Below are 12,304 nucleotides of genomic sequence, written 5' to 3'. Positions count from 1 at the left end.
CTACCTCCCACTTTTTTTTTTTTTTTTTTTTACAAAACGAAAGTGTTGTGGCTGAGGACCAACTTGCTGATATCACTAAAAGAGAAAAAGAAAAGTGCGTTACGAATCTCATTCTTTTCTCTTTACCTTTTTTTAAATAAAAATACTTTTAAATAAGAAAAGAAATTGTACGTGTTAGATGTTAGATCTTAAAAATTACGAAATAAATCAATTAAATTTAAATTTAAATTCTTATTAACACTGCACAATTCATTCAAACATTTTAGACCTCATTTGAAAGGAAGCATAATGAACCATCCATCGAAACATTACTAAACTTCATTTGAAAGCGAATGAAAATCCCTTTTCTTCTCACAGCATTGAAGTACAGCACTAAAATGCCATTTTCCTAATGCAACCTTAGCCATTCTCTCATTGGCCTTGGCCTTTGTCAATGAAGTATAATTGGACAGTCCATTATTGAGCAGACCACAGGCTCTTGAAAATTAAACGAAGCTTTGCTCACTCCTAAGCCCAATCATTTTAGGCTAGCTCAAACTAGAAGTCTAGAACTGTTTATCTCAGTCCAATTTTATGATGAATTACTCAACTTTTGCCTCCCCCAAGTCCAACCTAAGTTGATACTTGTGGAGCATGCATATGATCCTTCTTCACAGGACATACAAAGCAGATGGCAGAGTCGTAATCACATCAAATGTTCAGATTCCCTTGAAAACGGCCGTAAATCATTGTCTGTACAGACCAAATCCATCAGTTTTATAGACAGGCATTAAGATAATGCACCCAGAACATAGCAAAAATGTAAATCATAAACTCCACAAGGAAAATAATATGGTTCATTGGATCTAAAGTTCTAAACCCAAAACCATTTCACAGATCAACTACATAAAACATGGCTTCCATGATTACAAATAAAGATAAACCAACAACAAGAACATAATAATAATAAAAAAAAGAACCCATGGAAATGAGAAAGTAAGGATGCAAAATCTGGATCATTGGGAAGCGTAGATGTGAACTCCAATGGCAATACAAAAGATAGTAATGAGACCAAAGTAGATAACAGCATGCACGAGAATGGAAGCTCCACCGGTTTGCATGTTCCCAAACTCGACAACCTTGTTCCTACCAGGTATCTGAAACAAAAGTCCAGCACACAGCAAAACGAACAGCACTGTCGCTACTAAGACAGGACCCCAATCTGCCATTAGCCCCCTCCTCTGTTTCTTGTTTCTTGCCAGAAGAAGAAGAAAAGGAGAAAGTACAAAGAGAACGTGCAGCTTTTGGAAAAAGAAAAACTAAAAAAAAGTGTAATGAGAGAAAGAACAAGACAAAACGGGACAGTTTGCATCCATATTGGATTCTTCTCGGGTACCGCGACACGACAAATAAACGTGTAAGCCATCTCCCCATTTTCTGATTTCAACGGCTGCGATTATCTTGGGTTTCTTAAAGGTGGTGAAGTAGTAATTCGAACAATAGTAAAAAAAAAAGATTTGCTTATTAGTTGTACTAAAGTTTTGGCCTTTAAAATCATTTTAACACAAATTTTTACTCTTAAATACTGCCTACCAAATTACGAATCTCTCTAAATTTTTAATGTTTATCAGTAAAACTGTTTTTAAAATTAGGCATGAGTTTGAATTTATTGGATAAGGTTAATAGATTGCACTTAAAATTTTGATTAAATATTAATTGTATATATTTTTCGCTCAAAAAGCAATTTTGAATCCCTTCCCTGAAATAAAAAATAAAAAGAAAATGATAATAAATAGCAAGTTAATAAGAAACTCCATAAATTTCGATTATTACCACAAATGGCCAATTTTACAAATGAAAAAAAAATTAACATGACTATGCCAAAATATCTTAATTTGGTGCAATGTCCATTATCAAAAGGAAGCAGTTCAACCATCAAGAAATGACATTGTGAAACCAGAACAAAGAATTACCGTGCAGTTTCTACATATGGCAGATGTAATGAAATCCCAAAGGGGCAATTAGAACACTATCAGATTACTACATAGAAAAGAATTTTAAAAAAATAAAATATAGTGTCAAACCAAGGTCTCATTGGATGATCATTGGTGTGTTTGGATTGTGCATACGAAAATTAGCCAAGGTAGATATGGATGCCGACTGCCAAAATGAGGATTGTGAAGAGACCAAAAAAGAGGAGAGTGTGGATCACAATGGCTTTCCCATTTGTTTTGAAGTTGCCAAATTCCACTGCCCTGGTGTTCCCTGGAAGCTGGAAGAGGAGACCAGGGGAGAGAAGTATGAAGAGCAATAGCCCTATCAGAATTGGCGCCCAATCCACCATTGCTGACCCTGACCCGAACTTTGCTGCAACAGTGTCACTGAGACTTGACAATCAGGAATGCTTCCAAGAATGCAATGGAACATAATTATAAGCATATTGTAAGAGCTTGATGTCAGGTTTGTTTGCTATGCAAAAGTGACATGGGACCCTCTACAATAACCCTATAGCTAGTTTGATACTTTTGCTTTGGGACGCTTTGAATATTGAAATCCTAGAGACACCCAAAGTTTTTCACAGATCAGAGGACTGGTTGAGGCTCCTTATATGAAGAAATTCTTTGCTTTCAATGAAAGCATTAAGGCATGTATGGCATCCCAACACCATTCATTGGCAGGCACAGGCAAGCAACACTAGTAAATTTCTTCCCTACTTTGAGTCTGATCAGAATCTTGCACGTTAGGACAAATTTCTTACGCAAAGGTCTCTTTTCTTTCGTTCAAAGAAATGCATATCCACTGAATGGTGACAAATCAAGGCTATCCAATTGCGTTAAGCATCTGTCCATTGTATTGAAAATTCAAAATCAAGCCTTCTCCATTGGCTCTAATGGGCTGTTGTTAGTCAGGAAATGGGATTTGCGCAGTAAGAGTTAAGACTTAAGAGGCCTGCCATTGGCTGATCGAAGTTTTGCATGATCGGCTGAACCTTGGAAGTCATATATATGTGTAATTTGCTACTTGTGTGCTTGGGTGCTGTGGCAAAGGAAATGTTGACAAGGCAACAGGTACCGGCAACATTGATGGAGATAAGCAGCAAGGTGCACTTGGTTGGATTACTGTTCAGATGAGAAAGTCCTAAGTGAAATTGGTGAAATTTTTATTAAAAATAATTAAATTAAAATAAAAATTAATAGATTAAAATATTTTGTTACATAAATTAATCGTATAAATTTTGAAAAAAATAAATGTTAATATATTTTTAGATAGTCCCTTTTAGTATAAATTTTGATAAAATTTTTACTGTTGAATAAATATTGATCAAATTTAAATTATAAATGATATTTTTAATAATTTTTTATACATATTATTAATTTTTTCATTTAACTCTATCAATTTATTAATTTAAATTTTTTATTAAAATTTTAATTAAATTATTTATATTAAAATTTTCACAAACTTCATCTTAAAAATTTTATTTAAGTTTTTTCATATTCTATTGGAAAAAAAATATTAACTAAATGGAAAATGAAGTCTAATCCTTAGATGTAAAGGACAAAAACAAGTAAACAACAAATTATTTGAATCTCAGGCGTCAGCAACATATAATTCTAAAAAACGTAAACAAATTAAATATGAATAAATTTTATTATATTTATAATTTAATTATTTAAAGAGTGAATTGTAAAATATTATTTATAATTAATTATTAAATTTAATAAACGAATATAAATAAATAAATAAAATCAAACTCGTTCACCAACTATTTAACAACCATTTTATTAATTTTTTTTAAATAGATTAAACATAAACGAATTTTATTATATTTATAATTTATTTATTTAATTAATAAATTCAAAATATTATTTATATTCATTTATTAAATTTAATAAATAAATATAAATAAAAATATTTATGAATTTTTCATCAAATGTTCTCTTTCTTTATGATCTTATATAAAAAACTAATATATAACAATAATTTTTGCACTGTCAATTAGACGAACATTATTATCATGCTTTAATTAATTAAATTACCAAGTCAAATAAGATGGGCTCTCGCGTGATATATGATCATGGATTAAAATATACTTACTACGGTTAATTAATTAATTAATTAAAATATAAAAAATATTAAAATATTTATAAATATATTTTTTATAAGAATGTAGTTCAATAAAATATTTAAAATATTAATTATCAAAATTGACAACGTTTGATTGCAAAAAATTATGTATTATATAGTTGATTTCAATGTCTTCACTATGAAATTTGAGAGAAGAAATCACCATTTTATTATTAAAAAATAAAAGAAAAGATATAAAAAAGGTTAATTTTTTTAACGTAAAATTTTGTTGGTTTTGTTTAATATTTTTTTGAATAGTTTCAATTAAATTTATTTATGTTCGAGTTAATAAATTTATGAAAATTAATTTTTAATATTTTTTAAAAAATCAAAATAATAAAAACAAATTGTTAATTAATTACACCCTATAAAAAGATACTGTAAGGTCAAAGTTGTAATTACTGTAATTAACTCTATTTACGTAATACAACTACAATCAGAAAATTCAAACCGCCTTCGCGAAAATTGGAAACCTCACAAAATCCCGTTAAATCGGAGCAATATCAGTTAATATACCCCACGTGGAAGAATCTGATTGGTTTATTTCCACAAATTTGTATACGCTTTCCCATTCTTAGGGTTTTCTTAACGATTCTTTATTCCCTCTCCGCCTTCCGGTCGGGTGCGTTTTCCCGGGAAAATCCAAACTTTCCCGATAGAATTCCCGACCGACGATTGTTCCTTTTTCTCTTCGAAATCTCAACGCTTGAAAAACTTTCTATCGCTTTTTGGAAGCCGAGAATCTTCTGTGCCTTTTTGTCCCAATCGCTTGATTTTCCCGCTTCACCTCTTCTCGAACTGTTTAATTAATAAATCGAGCTGCAATTTTAAGAGGTTTTAGCGATTTAATTGAAGTCTCCGGATTTGACATAGAAATCAAATAAGTTTCTAATTCTGGTTCGTTGTTGATTTGTTTTATTAATTTGTTTTTATTCGTTATTTCTTCATTATGAGAAAATTGAAAATTCCATGCGTTTCAGCAGGGATTGGAGATGGCAAGTCAAAGCGGTTCCTCGAGGCGAAGTTTATCAATGGGAAACTTGTCATCGTCGAAGAAAAAAACATCGGAGAATGGAGGTTCCGACTCTGGCCGAAAACTCTTATCATCTTCTCGTCCTTTGTAAGTTTTTCATTTCAAATCTTATGTTTCGTTTTTTATCATTTTTAAAACATAGTAATTTGATTTGAATTTTGAAGAATTATTGAAGTTTTTGATAAAGAAAATTTTTGTAATGTGTAGAAGGCACGACTTAGTTTGTTGAAGTTTTATTAAGAAAAAAGAATGATTGAATTTGAATATATTGATAAAGGTAGACCTTTCAATGTAAAATATTACAGGGTGACACAAGAAGAAAACCATACAAAAATAGGATATAAAAGTGACACAGCTTAAAAGTTTAGTAATAACTATATATAGGTTTAACAAAACAAAAAAATTGTGTATCATGTTTTCGTATGAAATGTAATTTTCGTGTAAAACACGGTATGAATACACAAATTTTAATATTTTGTATAATATGAATACATGAATTGCCAAGTCTAGATAAAGGCTATTAATTATATAGCTAGTTTTTTTTCCCAGTTGTTTTTGAAAGAAAGGAATCTAATTGCTACTTCTTACATTATCTTAACTACTATGAAACTACCAGTTGGAAAATTTGTCAATTGTTTCCAGATGATTCTTTAGAAATGTTTATGCTTTTTCATAAAGGAATGGATATGGACAGTTATATTGAATATGATGGGATTTACAACCATTATCTTCCTTTTCCTCTTTACCTTGTATGTGTGTTACCTATGTTGCTTGGCAACATGTCCAACATAGGGGCATTAAATTTTTTCCCTTATATTTGGAGGGCTATGCTCTCATATTATTATGGATGTGCACACGGATATGTGTCTAACATAGGTACTTCAATATGTGTTTCTCTTTAGTTGCACTGCTTTAAACATGAACCTTCATTTTGCTTTAAAATATGTTCACACTCTTGAGACTGGCCTCTTTCTTTGAATTTTTAATTCTGGAAGAATAGAAGCTGCTACTTGTAAATACAGTTAGCCATGTACATTTATTTCCTATTAATCTTGCTACTTGGTGAAAATTCAAAGCTGTTGGTAATAATTTGTGAAAATTCATGTTTTAAATGTGTACATTCTGTCAAATTAGTGATGACAAATGGTTACAGATTCGAACAAATGTAACATTTCATTGTGAAAGAAGTAGTAATGGAACTTTTTGTTTCAACTTGCATGTGGAAAGGGGACTAGCTGGAGAGCGTACTGTGAAGAGGTTGCGGCTGTCAAAGGCCCTGACAGTACCTGAAAGTACAAGCATTTATGAGGCTTGCCGTAGGATGGTTGCTCGTAGGGTTGATGCGTTATTGCTTACTGACTCTAATGCATTACTTTGTGGGATCCTCACAGACAAGGTATGACTGATATCCTCATTGACTTTAACAAATTTCTTTACATGTAAATCTCAAAACAAGTGCAGACAACTACATGAAATTAATTTCTTCACTCTGATATGATATCATAGGACTTTGGCCATGCTTTCTCTGTCATTTTGGATTGACATTTGCATGAAGAACGCCCTTTCTTATTATTTATTTATTCTTTTGGCCCCACTAGGGTGGGGAGTGGCTTGCATGCTCACTGCATTCAGAACTTTAGTGAACTATAACAACTATGATGTCTCTTATTTATGATTTTTTTTATGTCTGAAGGACATAGCAATAAAAGTGATTGCTTGGGAGCTTAATCTGACAACTATGATGTCTCTTATTTATGGATTTTTTTAATGTCTGAAGGACATAGCAATAAGAGTGATTGCTCGGGAGCTTAATCTAGAGGAGACACCAGTTTCCAAAGTAATGACTAAGAACCCTGTATTTGTTCTTTCTGACACTCTTGCTGTGGAGGCACTCCAGAAGATGGTGCAAGGTTGGCCTTTTATGATGGACTTCCACCCTTTTATGTGATAAATATTCTCATATCTTACCCTCTAATGTTGTTATGGTATCATTCTAAACAGGAAAATTTAGGCACTTGCCTGTTGTAGAGAATGGGGAAGTCATTGCTTTGCTCGATATAGCCAAGTGTTTGTATGATGCTATTGCTCGAATGGAAAGGGCAGCTGAAAAGGGAAAAGCTATTGCTGCAGCTGTTGAAGGTGTAGAAAAAAATTGGGGAACATCTTTTTCTGGTTGGTGGATCATGTTTTCTTTTGTCTTCAATGGAGTTGTTTCTTGTGCAGTTTACTCTTTAAATTTTGGTCCTTGTATCATTCATTATTTGTTTTTAGTTTAGCTATCAGCACACCAGTTTTAAGTCTATGCTATCTTTTGGGCCGATATGCAGGTCAGAACACGTTCATTGAGACACTTCGAGAGCGTATGTTCAGGCCCTCACTGTCTACTATTATTACAGACAATCCAAAGTAGGTAATACTTTCTTATATATATATATATATATATCTATTTGGTCCTTTATTCAACCTTTGTTAATGATAGTTTGTTCATGCATGATATTATGAGTAGCTTTGCTTAACATCATGCCCATCTGTCAGGATTGTAACAGTTTCACCAGATGACACAGTTTTAGCGTCTGCAAAAAAGATGCTTGAATCTCGATTAAGCTCTGCAGTTGTGACAGTTGAAAACAAACCACGTGGGATTCTAACGTAAGTCTCTTTGGAATCAAATTGCAATTCAACATTGTTCAATAAGTAGCTGAGGGAGGGAAGGAGTATTGTCAATCTGTTTTTATTATTTTAATTGTTACAGTTTCATTGGCATATATTCTAACTTATGCCTTTGAATTTCTGACAGTTCAAAGGATATATTGATGCGGGTAATAGCACAAAATCTGCCTCCAGAGACTACTCTAGTGGAGAAGGTATTTACCTCTTTTTGGATCTTTTTTTTTTCTTTTCATGTCAACAGAATTTTATTCTTATGACTTGACCTTATAAACTTTAGTAGCAGCTCATCTATTTTTAACCTCTATAATAAGCACGTTCTTCAGTTCTAGGCATTTTACTTTTGATTTGATGTGTAGGTCATGACTCCTAACCCAGAATGCGCAACAGTTGACACACCAATTGTTGATGCTTTGCATACCATGCATGATGGGAAATTTTTACACCTTCCTGTGGTAAATAGAGGTGATATGAGTTGCTACATTGGAAAGAATATTGTGTTGTATGTATATTGAACTAGTTCTTAATAAGTTTCTGTTGTTGGATGCAGATGGAGAGATAGTTGCTGTTCTTGATGTACTCCACATTACTCATGCCGCCGTAGCCACAGTAAGTCAAGTAAGTATCATTCTAAGACTATGATGTTCTTAAAGTAGTCTTACAGGATAAGTGCTGTAGCGTATGAATAATTATTCCGAAGCACTTAAAAAACTTGTTTAAATATTTATGGAGATGGATATGAGAATTCTAAGAAGAATACAATTTTTTTATTTCCCATGGCAATTCGTGATGTTTTTGTTATGGTCTCATCATTTTCTTCAATAACTAGGTTGGGAGTACTTCTGGAATCAATAATGAGGCTGCCACAACAATGATGCAGAAGTTTTGGGATTCTGCAATGGCCTTACCCACCCATGAAGATGATGATGAGACGCGAAGGTTGTTATGTTGATGTTTCTCTGATTATATAGTTGAGACTTGTGCCATAATGTTTACTAACTTATTGATAGTGATGTTTCAGTGATAATTCATTGAAGCTGGCTTCTGAAGGAGCAGAGACAGGGAGATCTCTTCCTTATCCTTCATCCAGTATGCCAAATACATTTGGTTTCAAAATACAAGATAAAAGGGGCCGAATGCATAGATTTACTTGTGGTAAGCTATTGCTTCTATTTTTGAGCTAGGCACCTCCATGAATATGTGGTCTTTTGTTTTGCATGTGGCAATTGTGCAAGTGTTGGTTGTCTTTTCACTTGTTAATTTGTGCAACCTAACCAAAACCAAGTTAACTTTGGAATGACACTAGCTTCAAGAATTGATCCTTTATTTTTTTTTTTCAAATTCTAACCTTATGCTTAATATCTATGTGTGATTTACAATTGGTCAGTGGTGCTAAAGTGAGCACTTTTCTGGTGGGTAGGCAGTTGCATTTTCCAGAATTGCTGGGTATTATAGGAGGGATCTAATACTTCTTCAACACCCTGCATTTGTACCTCTAGAAAGGTTGTATTTAATAGGTTTTTTGCTTGTTGCTTCTGTATACAGATACACGGAGTTTGACAGATCTGATAACTGCAATCCTTCAGAGACTGGATGATGACATAGATAGAAACAGCGTGCCTCAAATTCTGGTGGGCTTTTAGAAAAAGAATTTATTCATATGATGATTACTTGGGTATTTAATTTTTATTACTCCATGCTAATTGGGGGGCATATTATTGCAGTATGAAGATGAAGACCATGACAAAGTTGTATTGGCATCAGACAATGATCTTGCAGCGGCTGTGGAGCATGCAAAATTAGTTGGTTGGAAGGTATGATTGGACTGTGTCTTTATATGGATGGGTGAAAATAGATGTTCGAGAGCTCAATTGATTGAAATAAAATGATAGGACCTTAGATGATTATTGAACATTACTTCAGGGGCTTTTCTTATACTTAAGCCTTTTAATTATTTCTTTTTTTTTTTTCTTCTTAATTGGATTGGAACCTTGAAAGGTCTAATCTGTCTTGCAGATTTGATCATTTTAAGTTCCCAAGCATATCAGTGAGAGTTGTAAAGTTAGCATCTTATTCGTAGTAGTGAAAACCTCATTGGATTTGTCCATCTCAATTAAGTTGAGACAACCGATTGATGATTTTGCAGGGTTTGAGATTGCATTTAGATTATTCAGGAACACAAAGTCGTCGAAGGGGTTCTGGCTCGGGTTCGGGAAGCTTGGATTATGCTCAGTCTGATGCATGGGCTGCTGCATACAGTGCTGTAGCAGCAGGAGCTGCAGTTGTTGCTGGGCTTAGCTTGTTAGCATACTTGAGGAAAGCCGGGAATTAGCATTGTTAAACTTCACTTAGACCGAGTAGTCAACTTGGGTTTAGCCTGGAGGCACTCCCCGTGCTTGATTTCTTTCCCTACATTGTTGGGTCAACTTGGTTGCTGCTTACAATGTTGAACTGTGGTTGTATCCATGATTATTTATCTCTGAAAGTTTTGCAACTTAGTGAAGGGTGGAATCACCCTGTATAAGAAAATAAACAGTAGCATTTGATGAAATACAATTTGCTTCAGATTTTCATGTTCCAAGCCTTTCCTGTTTACAATCTTTAAAGTCCAAAGCCTTTGACAAAATTGGTTTAATTCATTGCATCTTTACGACGTAAACCAAACCATCGATAAAACGTGTTAATGTAGGACTGTACCAATGACAGCTCTGGCGGCATGTTGGGTGAGTGTGAATTGGACGGAAAGTAGCCGTTTCATGTTTATTAGTAATAATTTATATATTTATTTAGGTTTGATAGGGTTTTAAATTTCAAAATATTTTTAAGTTTAGTTTAAATTAAAAAATAAAATTTTAATTTATTATTAAATTAAATATATATAATAAAAAATTAAAAATTTGATTAAATTAAATTTAATGAAATCAAATTCAATTTATATACATAAACTAAAATTAAAAATAAAAATTATATAAAAATAAAAATTAAGTTTAATAAAATATGTAAAACTTTTTAATTTATATATGTATATAAATAAAATATATATATGTTAATTTAGATTAGATCGACTTGAATTTTAATTTTAAATACTTTTTTTTGAATAAGTTATATTTTATTTACTTAAAAGAAGCAATAAAATTGTTACAATATATACACTTCAGATATATAATCAAATCATATTCTAATTATTATGCAATATAATTTTATCTATATTTCATGCATCACATAAAATCTTGTTAATTGATTTAATAGCAATCAAATACAATTTATATAATCAAATTCTAACAACTTCTTTAATCAATTCATATACTTATTTTTATATTTTTTTTATTTTTGAATAATCTTTTCTCTCCATATATAATATATATGAATATTTTAAATAATATATAATATTATTGATATCAGTGTCTTATCTTTTATCTTTGTTATTGTACATTTCAATTCTTCAATCCACTCCCTCACTACTTTATTAATCTTGCATGGTTGACTTATACTAATTGTTTGCAGATAAAAAAGAAATAATTATTTGAAAAACAAGGACCCGTGGAACAATAGTGTGGTTTAATTTTAAATATTTTATTTAAAGTTCGGTTAATAAATCTAAAAGTTATGTTTAAATTTATTTAATGAGTTATAAATTTTTATTTAATTTCTTTCAAAATTTGAATAAATTTTTTAATTTAAACGAATAATTTGACCTTGAACAAGGTAAGATAACACGGTAAAATGAGGTAATTCTTCCCAAATGAAATAAAACAACAAAAATTGAAATAAAAACAAAAACCTCAAGAAAAAGGCTGAGTGCCAGAAACCCAAGACACCATTTGTGGTGTCCAACAGGTTCTCTCGAAAATCCAACATGACAGATCGCCATCGCCATAAACACGAAAATCCAACATTAAGCAGTAAGAAAGTAAATTGTAGAAACGAAGGATTTGAGTTTTAGTCTTGAAGAAGAATGGTACATCGACCACAAGATTTCTTTTCTTTTTTTAGGGTTGAAGCAGAGCACATAAGTTTCAGCGTCGGTTTGTGGGTCCAATTTGAGCCTATTCAAGCTGTAGTTGGCTCAGTTCTTGTCTCCTTTGAAAGCCTGATTTTGGGTCTTGTAGTATAATATTTTGACTTTTTTTTTTTCAGTTCCTTTTAGTCGGCTTCTTGGAGCAAAAGAAGAATAAAAAATGCAGTGGTTTTCCACATTCGTTAGTCTCTAAGCGAGAAAGTAGTGACGCAGAGCACATAATTTTTTGGTGGGAAGCACCCATGGTTACTTATCTTGTTGAAAGACCAGATTCCTCTGGGGGCCTCTACCCTAGCCCATGGAACTGTGAAAAAGGCTGAAAGGACCAAACACGCCTTTACCTTAGCTGTCTCCAATTATCTAAAATCTATACTTTATGAGCTCTCCCCCATTAGCGAGCGAGAGAAAAGTGAAGTAGTGTATGTTACATCAAATCTGAAATTATTCCAAAGCTTTAAAGATTATAACATGCATCACATGCA

At 32.3% G+C, this 12,304-nt stretch overlaps 3 protein-coding genes across 5 annotated transcripts; 1 reads left to right on the top strand and 2 right to left on the bottom strand.

Moving 5' to 3' along the window:
* Positions 1 to 802: 802 nt before the first annotated feature.
* Positions 803 to 1,345, bottom strand: LOC111291391 (uncharacterized). The gene has a single exon (XM_089768522.1). The coding sequence runs from the start codon at positions 1,206 to 1,208 to the stop codon at positions 996 to 998; it is 213 nt and encodes a 70-aa protein (XP_089624648.1). The 5' UTR covers positions 1,209 to 1,345; the 3' UTR covers positions 803 to 995.
* On the bottom strand, positions 803 to 2,701 carry LOC111291392 (uncharacterized). Its single transcript, XM_022883087.2, has one exon. It carries the CDS (start codon positions 2,321 to 2,323, stop codon positions 2,114 to 2,116), a length of 210 nt encoding a protein of 69 aa, XP_022738822.2. The 5' UTR covers positions 2,324 to 2,701; the 3' UTR covers positions 803 to 2,113.
* Positions 2,702 to 4,713: 2,012 nt separating this feature from the next.
* On the top strand, positions 4,714 to 10,385 carry LOC111289965 (CBS domain-containing protein CBSCBSPB1-like). 3 transcript variants are annotated; one of them, XM_022881334.2, is made up of 15 exons: positions 4,714 to 5,001; positions 5,088 to 5,224; positions 6,365 to 6,533; positions 6,915 to 7,047; positions 7,139 to 7,309; positions 7,465 to 7,543; positions 7,673 to 7,786; positions 7,935 to 8,001; positions 8,164 to 8,269; positions 8,355 to 8,422; positions 8,634 to 8,743; positions 8,826 to 8,959; positions 9,350 to 9,435; positions 9,529 to 9,618; positions 9,951 to 10,385. In XM_022881334.2, exons 2-15 carry the CDS (start codon positions 5,097 to 5,099, stop codon positions 10,134 to 10,136), a joined length of 1,641 nt encoding a protein of 546 aa, XP_022737069.1. In that variant the 5' UTR covers positions 4,714 to 5,001; positions 5,088 to 5,096; the 3' UTR covers positions 10,137 to 10,385. The 3 variants fall into 3 exon arrangements, with proteins under 3 accessions (XP_022737069.1, XP_089624647.1, XP_089624646.1); XM_089768521.1 differs by having other exon boundaries at positions 6,291 to 6,533; XM_089768520.1 differs by having other exon boundaries at positions 5,085 to 5,224.
* Positions 10,386 to 12,304: the final 1,919 nt, after the last annotated feature.

This window comes from Durio zibethinus, chromosome 11, assembly GCF_047325235.1.
Source record: "Durio zibethinus cultivar Kanyao isolate XHJ-2024 chromosome 11, ASM4732523v1, whole genome shotgun sequence".
Taxonomy (NCBI): Eukaryota; Viridiplantae; Streptophyta; class Magnoliopsida; order Malvales; family Malvaceae; genus Durio; species Durio zibethinus.
Note: the sequence above shows the minus strand (reverse complement) of the source record. Positions and strands in the feature narration are given on the sequence as shown.

Coding starts and splice junctions, on each gene's coding strand:
- LOC111291391 (XM_089768522.1), bottom strand. CDS start 1,208: ATGGCAGATTGGGGTCCTGTCTTAGTAGCGACAGTGCTGTTCGTTTTG.
- LOC111291392 (XM_022883087.2), bottom strand. CDS start 2,323: ATGGTGGATTGGGCGCCAATTCTGATAGGGCTATTGCTCTTCATACTT.
- LOC111289965 (XM_022881334.2), top strand. CDS start 5,097: ATGGCAAGTCAAAGCGGTTCCTCGAGGCGAAGTTTATCAATGGGAAAC. Junction 7,310..7,464: donor TTGGGGAACATCTTTTTCTG/GTTGGTGGATCA, acceptor GCCGATATGCAG/GTCAGAACACGTTCATTGAG. Junction 7,787..7,934: donor AAACCACGTGGGATTCTAAC/GTAAGTCTCTTT, acceptor AATTTCTGACAG/TTCAAAGGATATATTGATGC.